We start from the raw sequence: 18,994 nt of genomic DNA on the forward strand, positions 1-18,994 counted from the left end.
GGAGAAGACCTCAAGATCCCCAATCTCAATACCAACCCACCCCACTATGCCCACTGGCCATGCCCCCATGTGGCACATCTCCATGGCTCTGGAGCACTCCCAGGGATGGCGAGCCCACCACCTCCAAGGGGAGCCTATGTTACTGCATCACTGCTCTCTTGGAGAATAAATTTTTGATGGCTGCTTACACAGTACGTTGTCTTGGTTGCAGGGATAGTGGCAGCCCTGTGTAACTGAGTGAAAAATAAATCCCTGGCAGTGGTCGATTTTCATTCACATCATCATTCAAAGAAACAACTTGATCAGTTTTCCAAATGGTCTGATAGTGAAATCCATCACTGCTGCACAACTGTTTCAAAATGTTGTCGTGAGAAACAAAGAGATTTATTAAAGGGGTGATTGAGAAGACACTTCTGAAATTAAAACAAAACAAAACAAAACCACACACGTTTGCAGTACAGATCACTTCATGAAACACCTGCCTGGGAACTCAAAAATTCAATCTAAATCCTTTAGAGCAAAAGAAATGCATGGTCCATATTTATCATCTCGTACCACTTGTCCACAGAAAAGCATCCAAGCAGAAAAGCATCAGGGAGACAAATATTTCTGTTTTCTGAGCAATAAAGAATGCAAATTATTAGCAAAATTATCAGTTTTCCTCAATGCCTCAATAATTCTCAGTGGAAATAACACGCTCAGGAACATGGATATTCCCAAGATCAACTTCCATGGCCCAAAAGGCAGGGATGTCTCTGCTGGATCCACAGTGCTGGAGCTGAAATATTTGCTCAATATTTTCTACATCAGGGAGTCAGTATGTCCCAAAAGAAATGATTAGTTCAGTAGCTATTAGGTGTGGAAAAACACCATCAGGGGCTGTTTCTTTGCCATGGAAGCCTTGACACTGACATCCTCATCAGCAGGGGACCTTCCGTACCTGAAATCATGTCCATTGCAGCAGTTACAGGATTTTGATTGCGTGATTCCAGAGCTTGGATATTAGGAATAATTTCTTCTCCCAAGAATGGTGCTGCACTGACATAAGTTGCCCAGGGGGTGCTGGAGTCCACATCCCCTGGAGGTGTTCAGGAGACATGGAGATGTGGCACGTGGGGACACAGTCAGTGGGCATGGTGGGGTTGGTTGGGGATCCTGGAGGTCTTATCCAACCTTTGTGATTGTGTGATTCCACAGTTTTCCCTCTCTGTGATGGACAATAGCTCCTTTGTGGATTTAAATGTTCTACTCCTCCGCCCAGCCCATGTGAATGACTTGGAGATGGCCAAAGCCTTAGGAAGGAGAACAAGTGAAATTCCAAGTGCCTTCACTTCACTACCCAAGAATAGATCGTCTGGAGCTGGTGGGCAAAACCAAACCAAAGCTTAAATACAGGCTCATGCAAAGGTGATATTTCAGGAGGCAATGTTGGCAGGAAAAGAAGGGAGATCAGGATCTAGCAAGTCCCACACCGTGGAGGCAAGCAGCAGTTCCCAAAGTCCAAAGGACTCATTCATCACCCGAGCACAGAGCTAAACTCTGACACTCAGTACCACGCAGTTATTAACAAGGCCAGAAATAAAAACTGGCGATTGCAGTTGGAGAGAATGCCAGCAGAAGGATCACTAATTACTTTTCCTTCTTTCTTCGTCTCTTTCCCCAAGAACCTGCTGCTGGGCACTGTCAGATGCAGGCCGTGGTGAAGTATCTCCCTAATTCTCTGTGTCCTTCTGCTTATCCCTTTTCAGAAGAAAGGCTGCAAATGCCACTAAGGAACATGACGGATGCTGTGATCTCAAGGAAATGAACCACTCCTTGATTGCTTGCTTAGCTGAGCAATTTGCAAAGTGATAGACAGCAATTACACCACACAGTGTCAATTTGTCTCTTCATTTTTCCCTCTCTACGTTTCCTCTTCTTGATTGAATAATCACTGACAATAATCACAAGCAGCTGTGGGAAGGAAGTGCATCCATCAGCCTTAATGTCAGCAGGAACAAGAGCAGATTCCTCTGCATTCACCACAACTCTGCGTCTTCTGAGTAATTCACATTTACCTTAGAACAGTGCCAATATTCTATTTCCATTACCCACTCCTATCCCAGTTTATAATCTGAAACAACAGATTGTCAGAGGAAAACACACAACTACAAAGAAGAAGAAAAAAAAAAGGTTGATCCATCTACTATTCTGTATGAATAATTGTGAAATTATGTTTTAATTCTCCTGATACTGTTTAAACTGAAAGAAGTTAAGGCTACAGAAAATCAGCACCAGGAAGAGGGTTTACTCATCATGTAAAGAGGACAGAGCTGTCAGGAAGGTGTGAATCCTATGGATTGCAGAGGCTTTTCAATACATGTCTGTGTACGGCTTGTTACTTCTAGGTAATAACTTACCTGTGTCCATGTATATTGTTAAGATACCAAAATACTAAATCACATCTCTTCTAGCATCTATGTCATACGACCCTGCATATACTTTTGTGTGTCTGTATATACACATGATGCTAGGTCTGTATTCTGTAATGCTAAGCTTTGTGAACTGATTTTGCCCAGCTGAGCTTCCATCTCACTCTGTTCAGAGACACAGAACAGCAAAACACGAGCCTGAAGGCACAAAAAGTGGCTCAGACTTTCCCATAAAACTCTTAAAGTGGTTTATTCAATAGAATCAATCATCTTTCAAACACAGTGATACAGACGAAAGAAAGTACCCTGATTACTGCTTTAGTTATGGCTTACATCAATTGATAGGCTTCCTATTACAACCATATTACAGCTACAGAAAGAAGCAAGAATTACAGGGTGGCAGTTGGAAAAAAAAGAAAGGTGAGTCAATGGGCACAATGACATCAACATCAGCAAGAAATTGCCATGGCTCCACTGGGGTTTGTCCACCCCCGCTGTCACCACCGTACAGAAATGACAATTATGGAACAAGATTTATTTTTGCAACAGCCTGAGCTCCCTCAGCGTGAAGATGTCATTTTGATCCAGCATTTTCTGGGCAATTTCTGAGCATCTCCATTAGCTGTAGGGAGCACAGAGTGCCCTGGTCCATCTTAACATGTACAGTTTTAGGTAGAACGCTTCGAGAACCAGCCAACACTTTGATTTTGTTGGCTTAGTTTGTTGCCATTTTACATGCTAACACATTGTACAGTGGTTGGTACAGTTAAAAACACGCAGCAGCTCACCCAAAGGTCAAACACCGAGAACGTTTATGGCTTCTAAAGGGAAAGTCATAGAATCATAGAATCTTCATAATTCAGAAAGACCTCTAAGATCATCTAGTCCAACTGTAAGTCAGACATATCGGCAACATATTTACAGCTTTCAATCCTTGAAATGCTGAGGCATATTAATCTTTTTGTAGGCTTGCCACTATGGCCCAGACCCCATTGCTGATGTTTCTCATGCTCAGGCGTTAGGGAACATGAGAGATGCTCAAGCCTGGGATTCAGGCTCCCTCACCCCAACACATACGTTTGGATTTTCCTTAAGATTCATTACAAAAGCACTTGAGTACAGTTGCCTACGATTTGGGATACCATGCAAACAACACAGCAGCCTCACCCACATTAGATGGGATGACACTAAGACATAAAGTTGTAACAGCGCGTGGGGGCAGGTTGGAGATGAGGGCTATGGGCTTGACTGACAAGCATTGGACCCATTGTCTTCCTGCTGAAGCCAAATGCACGCTTCGTACTGGCCTTACTGGGAATCCAGCCTCCAACATGTTTGTATTACTGTAGAATTACATGCTGGCATTTCAAAGAAAGCAGAACAACCCCCCCTTCTCTCACAGCACGTGATACACATGCACACACACAGCAGGGTGCAGGGGCTCACTGTGGTTTGGTTCATTTACACAACCGTGATGAAATGTTTTGCATAGATGAATTGGAAAGGATGGAAAGTGCAGGAATCTGGAAGGGAGAGTGACATTCACGGCACTTCAGCTTCCAGATTAAGTTTGTTCTTTACACAAACCATTAAAAACACAGTGTTGCTACTGCACGTTATCTACAATATATTAAAAACGTATCTGAAAACAAGTAAGAAACAAGGGCTGCTCCTTCTGCCCACAGCCTGCAGGCTGGCTCTGATGTCCTCCAAACTTCCCATAAATTTCACTGGATTTTGGAAAAGGCCCTCAACGTAAGTCCTGACTCCTTTATTCCTTGGCTCAATTCAGAAATTCCCAAAGAGAAATTTAGAGATTGCTGAATTTTGACAGCATTCCCTGTATGTGTGAAAGCTCCAAAGCTCACTGCATGCTTGGGTACAAACCAGACAGGAGGATCCCTTCCAAACTCTCTTCTCACTGTCCAACCTTCAGCTCTGTAAAATTACGGCTTTGCTGACCAACCACCAGAGCCCAAAAGATTTAAAAGGATGGATTCCCTCTCATTTCACATCTCTGTGCTTTATCACCAGAGACTGCTCTCTCCTGCCACACCAAAATGCAAAGGCCACCTGCCCACAGAGCTCCATCACCACAAGAATTTCTGCATTCAGCAACATCTCCATTAATTCATCAAACCCCGCAGAAAATAATTCTATCCTTGGAAAAATATCTCTTTTCTTAGAGTTATTTGCCTCCATCCAACCACCTGGAGTTATGGTTGCAGTCTCTCAGATTCCCTCTCTAAGGCTTTTCCTGGTGACAATGGACCTGCTGGAGCCAAAGAAGCCACCATGCCATGGCACCCCATGAGCTGGCTTTGAGCATTTTGTCTCTACCACGGGAGATACGCTAAAACATTATTATAAATCTATCACTATTTAATCCATTCTGTCCATAGATCAAGAGCAAGCAGCTAAAGTATTTTGATTAAGTCTTCTTTTCCACTTGATGATGGCACTGGTGGCCCATAAGCTCCCCTATTGACTTGTTGAAGAGGAGCAGGCCTAGCCACATTTTTCTGACTGAATTTGCACTGCCAATGTATGAAGATCTTAGGAACTTCTGAAGAGATTCCCATAAATACTACTAGAAGCTGGTGATTAATCCCCAGTATTGTAATTTTCTCTCTCCCTGCCTCAGATTTCATATTCTCAGCAAGACAGCTGGGCTTACCATCTGAGCTCAGGATGAGAGCTGACAGCTTTTATTCATAGACCTCTGCATGGCTGAGACCTCCAGGCACCATCCCTATCCTCAGACCCCACTCCTGCAGGACAGCAGCAGGAATGTGGTTTTCCAGTGCCCAATGCAAAGAATGCCAAGAACAACCTGAAAGCTTCCAAATTTCTGACAAAAATGCTGTCACTTTTCAATTATTTTTGAGCAACACCCAAAAAACAGATCAGAAAGCAAATGTTGCAGTATGCACTTCCTCTCAAGGACTTTTATATATACATTTCTTTAAGAACCTTTCTAGCTTGCAAATCACTCCCTAAATCTAATCTAATAAAGAATCATAGAATCATGAAGGTTGGAAAAGACCTTCAAGATTATCTAGTCCAACATCCACCTACTACCAACACCACCACTTCCCCACTAGATCATGTACTTCAGTACCACATATAAACAATTTTTTGACACCTTCAGGGACAGTGACTCCATCACGTCCCTGGGCAGCCCATTCCAGAACATGACAACTCTTAAGGAGAGGAAATTTTTGTTAATATCCAAACCTGAACATCCCTTAGCACAACTGGAGGCCATTCCCTTCAGACCTACCACTAAACATCGCCAATATCTACCTATGTACACCTCCACACAGACCGATGGGTTTGTTTCTGCAGTACCTGTACAAATAAAATACCTATCAGCTGGAATGGGAGTTTTTTCCAGATGAAAGTTGCAGGACTGGGCCTTTGGTGCATATGTGCAAGTACCCTGTACGTGCATTTTAAAATCATTAAAAAAATATAGTAGCTATAGATCTGTAATCCATCAAAATCTGAACACAGTAAAACTGCACTTATACAGTGTAGCCTTGGTGAATTTACATTGCTAATTTATATGAAGCAAACAAAGGGAAGAAAATGTCTGTGTTCCTGCAATTAGAGGTTACTGTAATTACAGCTTTACTTATCCTTTAGCCTGACCAAAAAGTCCAGAAGAAATTTTGTAACCAAACAGTGGGATTTGCTCCATTTCTTTCCAAAACGCTGAAGCTTCTCAAATGCCTTCCCATCATTCTGAAGTACCTCTTGCAATAGATCAGACTCCTTTTGTTCACTTCAATCAATACAGTGAATAAAAACTCTTACCAAAGAGCATATCCCCAGCAAAGCAGCAGCAGCAAAGCAAACCAAGTCACCACCAGACCCTCACTCAGGCAGAAATGAGGTCCATAGGTGATGGCTTCATTATGATAAAGCTCAACACACAGCAAGATGCCCAGCCCACGGGTCATGTTGCTCTCTACATAGCACTTCTGTTACAGCATTTCATTATCAAAGCCCTTTGCACATCAATTTACAAAACACAGCCAGGACAAAAATCTCTTTTGCTTATTAAATCAAGGGAAGCACTTCACCTATAGGTTCATTCTGGGTGCACTGTGATACAGTTCACCAACACACAGCTCTAGGACCAAAAGCACAAGACAAACACACAAAGCTGAAGCACAGGTCCTTTGCCTACCCCTGGCTGGTATTTACCAAGCTCTGACAGTTAACAGAGTGCAAAAGAAATTCAGATTCCTGCACGCCATCCCATGTCACTGCTGTATGGTCAGCAGGGACTTCTGGAATGGCAACTGCTGTGCTTCACTTCCTTTACACCATTTCAAATGTAATGTGAGCAACTTTCAGAGCTGTCAGCACAGCAGAGAGGCTTTAAAATAGCTTTGTGTGCTCACGCATTACAAAATCAAAATCCAATTCTGATTTGAACACAACCCTCAGAGGGGACAAGCACTTCAAATTCCAAATCTCTACAACCTGAAAAAGGACAAGACAAAGCACTGCACAACAGCGCAAGTGCTTCACACTGATAACACACTTGAGGAAACTCTGTTCATCTTAACCATGCCGGCACAGTTGGACAGCAAACCTCACCCTCCTGTGCATGCAATCATACAGTATGAGAGGGCATACATCTGTACCATGGTTCAGCAGTCAAAATAAATTCTGGCAGCATGTGGCATCTGTCCTCCACCAGGATTTTGCCAACGTAACTGCATCAGGTGGAAAACCAAGCTTGGCATGACTAAGATACACTGGTGACGTTTCAAAGAATAAATCAGCCCTTTTATTGTTCTAGTAACATTCTCAACACAAACGAATGCCACATTCAGACATCGTAATTCAAGCCATTCATATCTTCACTATCTTTTAACTTCATTTCCTGTAAGTATCTATCACAGACATCTGAAAATATTTAAATCAACCTGTACAATAGTGGATCAACACTCGAATACTCCTACAAAGTCATTATTAAACTGAGGAGAAATTCCTTTTCCATCTAATGCTGCAATAATTGAATCAAAAATCAACTCAGAAAATACAACTAGGGTAGCCTTCTCAATATTCAGTTCACGGAAAGCTTAAAGAAGTGGGAAGGTCTCCAATCTGAAGCTGAGATGGTCACTGTAGGAGAAAGCACAGACACTGCACATGTATTAGCAAAAAAGGAAAGACCGCAATGGGAAAGAAACTCTTATCAGCAGAGAAGACCAGGCATGATATGAAGGAAGAAGAAAGAAGCTCTAGAGCAACCATACAACATGGTTAGCACAGTGACTTGTATCTGCAAGTGGGAATTGAACATTCTCTTCTATCCCAGCTGAAAGGTTTCATAAGATGACCTTGTTTATTCCTATCACACCTATCTGTGTGATATTTTTCACCAATACTTTGTGACATTACATAACGATGACTTCAAGTTGTACAGTTACCCTTAAAACTACAAAGCAAAGAGTATTTTCAAAAACCCAAATGCCAAGAAGAGTGCTTTCAGTAAAATACGACAGAGCCCCGCAGCACTCAACTCAGAAGCCTATGTAAAGTCGTGCAGTCTGTGCTGAGACTCTCCATCCCCAATTCTCCTTAAAAGCTTGGTGATCTACTCCATGGTGAAATTACAGTTATCTTTATGTGCTCTGTATATCTCTAAATCTATTGGAGATGTGCTTCTCATCCAACCTGCTTCCCAGGGCAGTGCACATCCCAGGACAGAGGAGTTTTTCTTCACCCACACTGCTACGGACCCAACTCTGCTAGCAGGAAGGATGCTGGTCACATAGATCCTATGGGATGAATGCCTCAAGGAAATTTATACCAAACAACTATTGCATAATCTCAGGATGTACACAGGCATCGAGTTCCTGATGCACTTTTGCACCAGAGGAAGAAGTGCCCTTGTCAACAGCAGCCGCAGGTTCCAGTGTGAACCCGCAGGATCCCCTTGCTGTGCATGTGCAGAAAGTTGAAGATTTCCGAGGGCATCGCATGAAAACCAGGGCGAGGCTTCACGTTGTCATAGTAGTGGTGAGTTATAAAAATCCCTGAGGGGTTCATGGGGAAGGCCCAGAAGCCAAAGAGGTGGACCTCTTCGCAGAGCTCCAGGGCAGCAGTCACCAGGATGAGTCCCGTGCTGATCCGCTTGGCCCGCACCCCTTGGCCCAGCCAGTAGCGCGAGACGTTGATGAGATACTGGGGGTGAAAGTAGTACACAGCTTGCTGAGACTCAAAGTCATCCAGGACATACTTGACCCTGATGGAGACGTCCGTGTTGCGTGTGTTATAGAAGGCCGGCAGCAGCACGGAGGCATTCTCATAAACCTGGAGCACGTCGTAGAAAGGCTTCCTCCACTTCTCCAGCTTATGAAACCTAAAGGGAAAAGGATGCAAGTGATATTCAGATCAGTACAGATCAGTTTGGACACATCAGGCTTTTACGAAGAAAATTCTGACGCAGAGGTAACTGAGATATGTTTGAATTAATGAGGAGAATGTATTTAGATCTGTAGCTGAATCGTCAGTACAGAATGCAAGCCAAAGACATGGGGGATATTAAAAAAACACATTCTCCCCTTCTTTTCACAATGCATTTTGACAATGCTGTCACTGAACAATGCATGGACTTTGTTAATGTCTCACGTCTCCTTTTGTGAGTAATTTTTTCAGCTGTGTAACTCAATATGCAGAACAGGACATTACAGAAAAATGGCAAATACCAAAGCAGAGCAAAAATATTTCCAGAATGCCTAACTGCAATATTTAAAAGAAAACCCCAAGGCAAGAACATGGCTTTATGTTTCTCAATAAATGAAACACATCAGCAAGGAAGGACAATAGAAATCAGTCCCACAGTCCCAAACCTGTCAGCAAGGTGGCAATAAACTATTAACAAATTAAGAATTGAAATCAATTGGTCAAACCTCATATTTAATATGTTTGTTTGTTTGTTTGTTTAATATGGTGATGTATATTACTTTACTTAAGCACTCAGGGTTGAATCCAGTTAATTCCAACCTAATGAGACCAAGACACCCACCTGGGGCTTGCAGCACAGTGTGGGATGGCTATACTGTTAGCCTTCAGCTTCCCACTCCCTACTATATCTGTACAGGTTTAAATGTTCAACACATTTCTTTAAGTTATTACTGTTTCCATGTACTGGATCATTTAAACTCAGAATGAAACCGAGGTTTTCAAGAACTGTGGAGATGTATCAAGGGGGCACGATGAGGATGGGCTGATGGTTGGACTCAATGGTTTTAGTGGCCTTTTTGAAACTTAATGATTCTGCTATTCAGTAAGTTTCATAGTCTCAGTTCCAAGTAATACAGGGACAAAAATTCCCTTTAATAGTTGGAATTTAGTGAAAGATAGATTTGAAAACCAATAGGAGATGGAAATACAAAGAGCAGAGATGACCTCTCAGTAATGATGCTAGGATTGACAGTCACGACATCCGTCTTCACCCCAACATCCGTTAAGTACTTCTCAGATATGGGAGGCAAATTGCATCTGTAAGGGAAATAAATAAGTAAGAAATTTGAAAAATTCCTTGTACCTTTTCAGCAGTAGAAAGTAGAATTTATTCAGGTTCTTCCTCTAGCCTTTTCCAGCTGTCTCCTTTTCACGAAGGCAGCCAATGTTCATCCATTTGCATCTCTAGCAGTAGTTTGGCAATTTACTTTGGCGATTAAGGAGCAGAACTGGGGCAAAGCCCCCAAGACAATTACCCTCTAAAACCACAGATTTCCTCAGTAACAGCACTGCTGTATTCCATAATTAATATACAAACTCTATCTTTAATGTTGTGATTTATTTCATACCCTAGAGAATTTAGGGGAAATGTTCCACAAGAAAGACATCAGGCCAATTTCTAACTAATCCCAAACAACCTGCTTCCCTCCCTTTTCCCCTTCAGGTAGCTCCCAGCATCTGTAAGAGCAGCAATTCTGACTGTACAGATTTGACAAGGGATGTATTAGGAGCAAACCTGGAAATGAGGCATATGGGGACCTGGTTAGTAGGCATGGTGGGGATGGGACACAATTGGACTTGGTGATCTTAGAGGTTTTTTCCAACCTTAATGATTCTGTGATTCTAAGATCTGAAGACTTTCACCTTGTCCAGCCTCCACTGGCATTGACCCAGATTCATCATCTTGCAAAATTCAGAGCATCTCTCAAGAGATGCTGAAGTTACACAAGCACACTCATACAAGCTCCACTTCCATTGGAAACTCCACTTAAAAAATAAAACAAACAGCATCATGCTTTATCAGAGACAACACAGTCATTCTTTCAGCTGTCTTACACTCAGCTACATTCAATACATTTGACAGCCAGGGCTGCGTAGAAGAAAATAATGAAAGAATTCAGCAGAAGCAATGTTAAGAATTTTCACAACATTACAGTGCAGTTGCCAGCTCTAAAAACGTATTTTCTTCTTCACTTGTGAGCGAAAAAATGGACAAAAATCCTTCAAAGTCCTTCTCAGATTTAGGAAACTCACATCTATCTCTTGGAGAGTCTTCCTTTATCAGATCAGGCAGCTTTTTACACCACCCTCTCATGAGAGATGTTATTTCCAGCAGTTTTCTCCATGAGGACATACAACATCCTTCTGGAGCCCTCTGCCATCCTCAACTCCAGCCAGTACTGTATTCATTAGATGATATTTGAAAAACATTTTAAATATTCAGCTCCAATATTTTTAAACAGTCAACACAAAGCAGGATTAAGAAAGTTCAATTTTTTGACAGTGATAATTCCTTATAAGAGCTATACAGTGGGCTGTGGTTGGATTTGGGGATCTTGGAGGTCCTTTTCAAGCTTAATGATTCTCTGATACTATGTTTTGTAAAACTTCATCTCGCCCAACCCATCTTACAAAATTCAGAGCATCCCTCAAGACATGCCGAAGTTACTGAAACACACTCACACCAGATTCACTTCCACTGGAAACTCCACTTAAAAAATAAATTCTACAACTCCAAAAACTCACCCCTGCAAAGGGAACAGTCACTCCACTTGTTATCAGAGATCTCTGCTCTTGCCAGTAGATGGAGACAGACCATAACAACTGGTGAATGCAACTGCTGTGTGTGCATTTTGTGCGTTCCACTGCACTGTAGCTCCCTGCTCTCAAAATCCATTCTATAGAAAAATACTGGTTGCATCCCACTGACCACAAGGTCCTTGACGATACAATGACTTTCCCAGGTGTCCTGGAGGTTCTGTGAAATGCTAGCAGTGCTCCATAGGCAGTTTTTGACATTTTGTTACTGACAAAGATGGTGATTCCCAGCAGTCTTGTAAAGTGGTGCTAGACTGATCTGTTCACACTTCTCTATAAACATAATTGTATTTTAAAATCGATGTCAGCAGACCGTAAGCTCCTTTAACATGGCTTTATGTGTAATTCTGGTCACAGATATTTTGAAGATGGCAAACCAGTGGTTTTTTTTTTTTTTGCATAAGTAGCAATATGCTTATTCATATTTCATTTCTACTCAAGTCTCTATTTAACAAATTACAAACAGCAAAAGCAATCCAATTTCTACTCCTACGCTGTGCACTGCTCTGTTCTTTTTATGAGGGTGTGATCCAGGAAAGAGTCACAGTGGTGAGACCTCCACTGAAAGTTCTTGTGCACAAGAGATGACATCTGCTGCCTGCATTTCCACTTCCATTCAATAGTTTGTCACCTTGAGGCATAACATCTGCCTTCAAATCAATCATACGGCGATACAACACAGAAGAAAAGAACCTGCTATACTTACATTGTATGCACTGTACAATAGCCCTTTAAACTGAAGGAAATTATGTGAAGCCTAGATTATTTCACAGATTAAAATTAGGACAACAGATTAATGTAGAGTGGGCATAAGACATAAGGGCCTGAAAATAATGGATAGTGAATGTAGGACCTCTACATCATCGCTTTTCATTTGATGTCAAGTTTAGAATGACTTGAGTTTAGAATAGACTTGCATTTAAACTGATTTTTGATGGTATAAAACTGGAGAAATTCACTGATTTAAGAACACTTATTTTAAACTTAGGAAAATGTATCTGAAGTCAGAAAATGGGCCAAGAGAAGACAACTGATATTCTTTTCTATAAAGCAGGTCATGGATCTGTGAACTAGCTGTCATGTGCCATGACCCAGACAGAGAGCTTAGCAGGATGCAGAGAGGGATTAGAAGTGCTTAAGAATAATAAAAGTAACCCTCCTTCATATTAAGGATGATGAAAATACACAAGACATTGTGCCTGGGCAAATGTCCGTGCAAGGATCTACTTGGGTAACGGGGCAAGAGGGACAAGGACATCAAATGCTGCCAGTAAGTCAGTTAGTGTCCACATGGAGTTAGAAAGAAATAACACCTCAAATCTTAAGTTTAAAACAAATATTATACAGGGAAGTTTTTCTTTAAAATATCACCATGTTGTGCAAGAAGCAGCCTTGACTTGGTCAGTTTGTAAACCCAGAGTTTCCACTTAAGAAGGAATAGCTCTGCAGTCCTTCATATGCTAGTAAAACAGAAAACAGATGAATAAACACACAAAGTCTGTACCGAAACACAAAGTCTGCACTGTCGATCTCTCGGCCACATCTGCTGTTCTTCAGGATCCCCCCATTCCCAACCACTGCACACTTCTTGAACTGGGAGCGGTGGTATGGCATGTCCTGCAACATCAGAGAATGCAGGTTAGTCACCTCCTGAAGCACGGAGCAAGAAAACTTTTTCTATTATTCCTCTTTTTTTTTTCTTTTTCTCTTTTGTTGCTCTTTTTTTTTTGGGGGGGGGGGGGTGCAGCTGCATCTTGATGCAAATGCACGCATCGTAGGAAGCTGACAACATTCCCACGGTGCACATAAACAGATGGAAATGTTATCTGTGCAATTAAAAGTGCTGTGAGAAACTAACTCAGAATGAAACACGCAGAGCTCTCTTTGCTCAGACTTAATAATGGAAGAAGTCATTTCAGTAAGTCACTTTCCTTTCTGATTTGCACACAGGGGCATGAACCATAAACCTACGGCATGCAAGATGATGATGTCCTTTGGAGAAGTCTGCAGATCTCAGAGCAGATGGTGAAGCCCAGGAGGTCTCTCTAAACCAACACATTACAGCTATTTATCAAAACTGAGCCTAAATGTTAGTGCTTGCTACCACTAACTGTACCGATAGCATTAATTAATAATAATTAGTTTTTATAGCACTGCTGCTGTAGAAGTCAGAATGAGTGACAGTCCCATCTCAGAAAGCACAACAGGGCCATTAGGGTACTGCACCCAAAAAACATGTACAGACACTTTTTATGTAAGCACAAGAGCACTCTTTTTTTCTTTTTTGTACATACATATTTTATCAGTAATTTCATGCTGCAAACTACAGAGGGAGTGATAATGGTATAACATTTCTAGGTGATTATCTCCAGGATTTTTCCATACCATTCACTGCACTACCTTAAGCAGTATTCAGAAAGCCAACACACTAAAAGTGGTTAGACCTTCAAGGCCAACATTAGTCACAGAATCCTGTGTACTTAAATTCAGTACTTTCTTCCCTTTATGAAAGGGACAAATTGCAGTTATCCCTTGCAAATATCCCAAGTTAAATTCAGGATCAGTCAGTAGTCACATAAGATGACAGTACATCAGTACACCAGTACAAAGTGCAGAGGGATTGCCCACCAGTTACGTTTGCACTTTGGCCCTCAGGTCATGGGTTATTTGTTAGAAAGGTTTTGAATAATCTTTATGATGAGTATGTTTAAAAATATTGCAACCTATTGACAGTTAAGCTACAACAGGGATAAAAAATAGTCACTGTGAATCTGAGTTATAAAATAAAGGAGCCCATTAAAAAGCAGGCCAACGGCAAAGGCTGGATTTATTACATGTGAATATTGTACTTTAAAAGTAAGTTGGGTTTATGTTCTGAAGGAAAATGCTTAAACATTGCATGCTGGCCCAGATGAAAACAGGATAATCAATTGTAATGTTTATCACAAATAAATATACTCAAAGTATTCAAAAGTATAAGCAATGATGTCTGGACAAATGCTAAGCAGCTGTTTGCTTAGACTGGATATGAGGAAGAAGTTTTTTTTATAAGGGTGATGATTCAATGGAACTGACTGCTCCCGGAGATGCTGGACAGGGCTTTGAGCACCTGGCAGAGCTCTGGGTGTTCCTGTTCACTGCACGGAGTTGGACCTCATGGCCATTAAGGGCTCCTTCCAATTGAAACGATTCTATGACTCTAAATGTGTCCTCAGCATAATATGTAATTAAGCAAGCAGAGTGAAGTTGGTTTAGTAGATGGACAGAGGCACCTTTGGAAACATTTTGAAGATTTCTTGGTTGATGTGGAAGATCCCACTAGTATCCACTTCGTACTTCAGCTTAGTTCCCAAGGGAGTGTTTTTCTGAGTGGTGAACAAGAAGGCAGGGGCATTGCAACACCTTGACAGTGAAGATCTGGAACATGAAAAAGAGAGAAATGAGATCTAGGAGGTGACAGTGTGTTTTAGGATTTGCAGTTACTATTATTGCTAACAAGGCATTTTTTGAGGAAAAAAAACACCTCCTTTTAACAATATGGGGGATAAAATGGTGGTTTTTCCTTCAGAAAATCCAAGGTAGAAATCCACAAGCAAACTGATCTGCTCTACATCCCCAAGCTGAGCTTATGCCACCTATATCCCATGGAAAACATCCTCATTAATTAGCCCTTTTCTGTGTCAGAGGGCTACCACCTTTTGCAAATTATTCACTCATCACTGAACAGGAAATACAGGGGTTGAATTCTTCATCTAGGGATGAATAGCAGACAAATGTCCAACATTTTCTTTGTCACTAGTACAAAAAAGCAGATATTCCAAAGAAAACAAAAATGGCTTTGAAATCTCAAAAATGGGATTCATGTCATGGGAGAAAACCCAAGTTTAATATGAAATGTACGTAGGAAAAGTAGTTTTCCAAATAAAGGTCCATTCCATGACTCTTCTCTCTTTTTCCTGGTGGAACTGAAAGCCCTGACTTAAACTCACTCCAGAGCCAGTTTGTTTCCATCGATGCACCTTGTCCTGTTAATGAAAAATGCATGTAATGGTCAACACATAAATGTGAACTCAAGGCCAAATGGCCACATTAGGTACCTTGCCTCCAGGTAAGGACACCTCATTAGGAGCTGAAAGACAAAGTCATTTTGCTCTGTGGGTTTTATTATAAGAATTGGAAAAGAAATGCAGAATAATGCAAACATTTCAGTGATGTTCAGTTACTGTTATATACTTGGCTGAAGCAGAATGACATCATAGGACAATCAGAACAAGGCAGCAACTGAGACTGTATGAATCAACGAGTAATTCCAAATGATGAAATCATTAACTAATTAAATGCAGGTAGTCAAATTAAATTGTGATATCTGAGATATGAAAATGCTCTTCATTAGTTCTGCATTTCTTAAGGTAAATGTCTGACAGCTGATTGAGAATGACCATCCAGAAATTGCTTTCTTCAGTCTAGATTTTCATGCTTTGTCCTTCTGAACTGCTAAATATCTCCAAGGAATCTGTAAGATAAAAGGCTCTAATTGTGCCTAGCTCTTTTCTTGGTCATAATGGACTTTGATAACTGCCTATCAGATATTTTATAGAAAAAATATACAATAAAAACATATGTGTGGAGTTCACCTTAGAAAAAAATGCTAAAAGTCTATGACTAACAATTCTGAAAGATGATAGTGACCAACTCAGCACATATATTCTCACATTCTCTCACTAATTCATATCACCTTTTTCCTGTAATCATGGAAGAGAATTTGGGAGAAATTTGCAGGTCCTCATTCTAAATAACAGCTTTGAACCACACCAGTGACTTACAGAATTCTAGTCTATATTCTGCTTTGAAATCACAGAATCAGAATCACAGAATCACAGAATCATAGAATGGCTGTGGTTAAAAGGGATTCCAAGGACCAATAGACTTTGCCCAGTCCCAAACCAACCACTGTGATTCAGTGAAGGACAGAATCACAGAATCATAGAATGGCTGTGGTTAAAAGGGATTCCAAGGACCATCAAGTTCCAACCCCCTGCCACAGGCAGGGCCACCAGCCTCCAGATCTGGTATCAGCCCAGGCTGCCCAGGGCCCCATCCAACCTGGCCTTGAACACCTCCAGGGATGGACGGGGCATCACAGCCTCTCTGGGCAGCTGTTCCAGCACCTCACCACTCTCACTGTGAAGAACTTCCCTCTGACATCTAATCTAAACCCTCTTCCCTTGAATTAAATAATGTGTTTTCTCTAGGTGCACTCAAACATGGCCCTTGAATGTACGAATACACAACGTTCAAGTATTTTTGGGCTTAATTCTACTATTGCCTTCACGAGATCAGTTTCACAAACTGTGTCTTGAAATGCAATCCATATTGAATGTCTGGCAGTTTAACAAGAAGTTAAACTCAGACTAAAGTAATCTTGCACAGCCCCATCACTGTGGAGCATTCTTACTTGAATATGTTGGCTTCTGTGACATTCATCTCCCATTTGCACATCTGTAGGCTCTTCCACCTGTCAAATAATTCGGTTTGTTTCACCCTAAAAGATAAAAAGAAAGAAAAACAGAATTCACTTTATGACATAGGATTCGCTTCTTTCAATAGGACAAAGAAGTCAGTCTATTCAGGGCAAAACTTATCTTTTAAATTATTTTTTCCTCCTTAGATATAGCAACACTAAGCCTTGTATACACAGGTGTTGGTGGAGCTCATCAGAGGTCTGAGAATTCTTCAAGGCTCATAGTCCTTAATGAGTTCTCTTCAGGTTTGAGGGCTTTGAATGTTCTAATAAAGCAAAGGCTTTTAAGATAATTATATATTTAAAGTGAGTAGCACTTAGGATTTCCCAGGCTGTGGAAGCCACAGGAAGGAACTAGGTCATATCGTTCTTTCCGTAGCCCCCCAGAGCATATTAACTTGGAAATCTTCCATTACCATATGGGCTGACTTAGGAAGCACAGCAAAAAGAAAGACATCAGAAGAACTGAGCATAACGAAAGAGGTCAGTGTCAAATGGCTGTCACAGAGTAAGGCTGACTTGATCCCACTGAGCAGGAGTCCGCTATCTTTTGTGTACCATTGGAAAAGATGAAAAGTCTCTGTGCCATCTGATAAGTATGCAGAAAAGTGATTCAAAACTCACCATCTTCAGCAGAACATTGGCAGAAGTATCACATTCTCACCCCTTCCATTTATTTTTAAGCACTGCATGTCAGCAGGCAGTGCAAAGTTGCTACCCTTCTATCCTTCATCCAGTACCAAATGCAGAAGACAAGGACATAACCTACATTCTTTTGAGCACGAAGTCAGTGAGGGAGACATGCTCAAAATTCATACAGACCTGGAGCAGGAATCCAGTTCTGCAGCCTTGACTGCTTAAGGCTCTGCATTTGTACAGCTGCACTTTCAGCTGAGAATATCAGTTCACAGAACTGTGGATGACTACAGCATGATTTTAGATAGAGGAAGGGACTAGGCATAATGTGAGTACCTAAAGTCACTGTCAACTGAAAACGCAGAAGGTCAATACAGAAATTTTCCATTTTGCTTTGTGCAATCAGCTCCATGAGCAACCTGTATGTTTTGACTGACTCTATCTGCTTCCATGGATACATTCTGGAACCTGGTATTAGTTTCCTGGTATTTATGTAGGACCAGAGAAGACAAAATGCAGCAGAATATACACATTTTTTTATCTTTCAGAACACACATTTCCATAATTTTTACACTGTTACTACCAAAACTCACTGATGAAAGAAATTAAGGTAGTCAAAAGGAAAAATGGGCTCAAAAAAGATCTAAACAAATTACCAGGAAGGTCTACTGAGCTCTCTGACTGCTAGACACCACCTACCACCTAGAGTCACTATACCAGAATTTGCAATCTGGTAAAGCTAACTTTTTTGCTGTGCTCCTTAGCCTTCACTTCTAGCCACTGCCAATGACGGAGCATGAGGCTAGACACACTTCCATTACTTTGTCTGTCTATTCTTACTCTTTGCTTACCTTTAGTAAACCAGATAGAAATAGTATTGCAAACACTGTATTTAATCCCAAATCATGATACCAGGCCTGACTAAAATGTCTCAGTGTACTTAAAAGCCTTGATTTTTTTTCAAATGGGCATCATACAGCATTCAGATATCACTATTTACACATTAACACATAGGAGAATCTCAGGAAACTCTGGTGAGATCCCTAGTGACAGGATGTCCTGCACTTTACATCCCTGACAACTTTATCGTAAGTTACCATTTTCATCCTGTCTGGAAAGCAACCTCCTTAGCAAGAATTCACACTTACATAGACAAAACTTTCACTGCAATGATGTCCTGTCGCAATTCCAGGCATTTGGTGGAGTTGTATTCCAGTGGCCCTTCATAAAACTCGAAATACCTGAAGAAGAACAAAAGCAAAGACTATAAGCCTGAGACTAGGTTACTTATCTTACATGTCAACTGAAATGTGCTTTAAGTTCTCATTTGTGATCTCTG

The 18,994-nt window shown here is 41.2% G+C and overlaps 1 protein-coding gene across 4 annotated transcripts in view; it reads right to left on the minus strand.

Moving 5' to 3' along the window:
- Window positions 1-2,642: 2,642 nt before the first annotated feature.
- Window positions 2,643-18,994, minus strand: part of ST8SIA5 (ST8 alpha-N-acetyl-neuraminide alpha-2,8-sialyltransferase 5) — a 60,239-nt gene continuing 43,887 nt past the window's right edge. For all 4 annotated transcript variants that reach the window (XM_052670289.1, XM_052670290.1, XM_052670287.1 and 1 more), the window contains 6 exons: window positions 18,804-18,896; window positions 16,954-17,040; window positions 14,771-14,915; window positions 13,003-13,115; window positions 9,846-9,938; window positions 2,643-8,796 (listed from right to left, as the gene is read on the minus strand). In XM_052670289.1, coding sequence (XP_052526249.1) covers window positions 8,328-8,796; window positions 9,846-9,938; window positions 13,003-13,115; window positions 14,771-14,915; window positions 16,954-17,040; window positions 18,804-18,896 — 1,000 coding nt within the window. In that variant the 3' untranslated portion in view covers window positions 2,643-8,327. The remainder of the gene's footprint in view (window positions 8,797-9,845; window positions 9,939-13,002; window positions 13,116-14,770; window positions 14,916-16,953; window positions 17,041-18,803; window positions 18,897-18,994) is intronic.

Source organism: Tympanuchus pallidicinctus, unplaced genomic scaffold (genome assembly GCF_026119805.1).
Source record: "Tympanuchus pallidicinctus isolate F22 unplaced genomic scaffold, pur_lepc_1.0 scaffold9, whole genome shotgun sequence".
In the NCBI taxonomy this organism is placed as follows: Eukaryota; Metazoa; Chordata; class Aves; order Galliformes; family Phasianidae; genus Tympanuchus; species Tympanuchus pallidicinctus.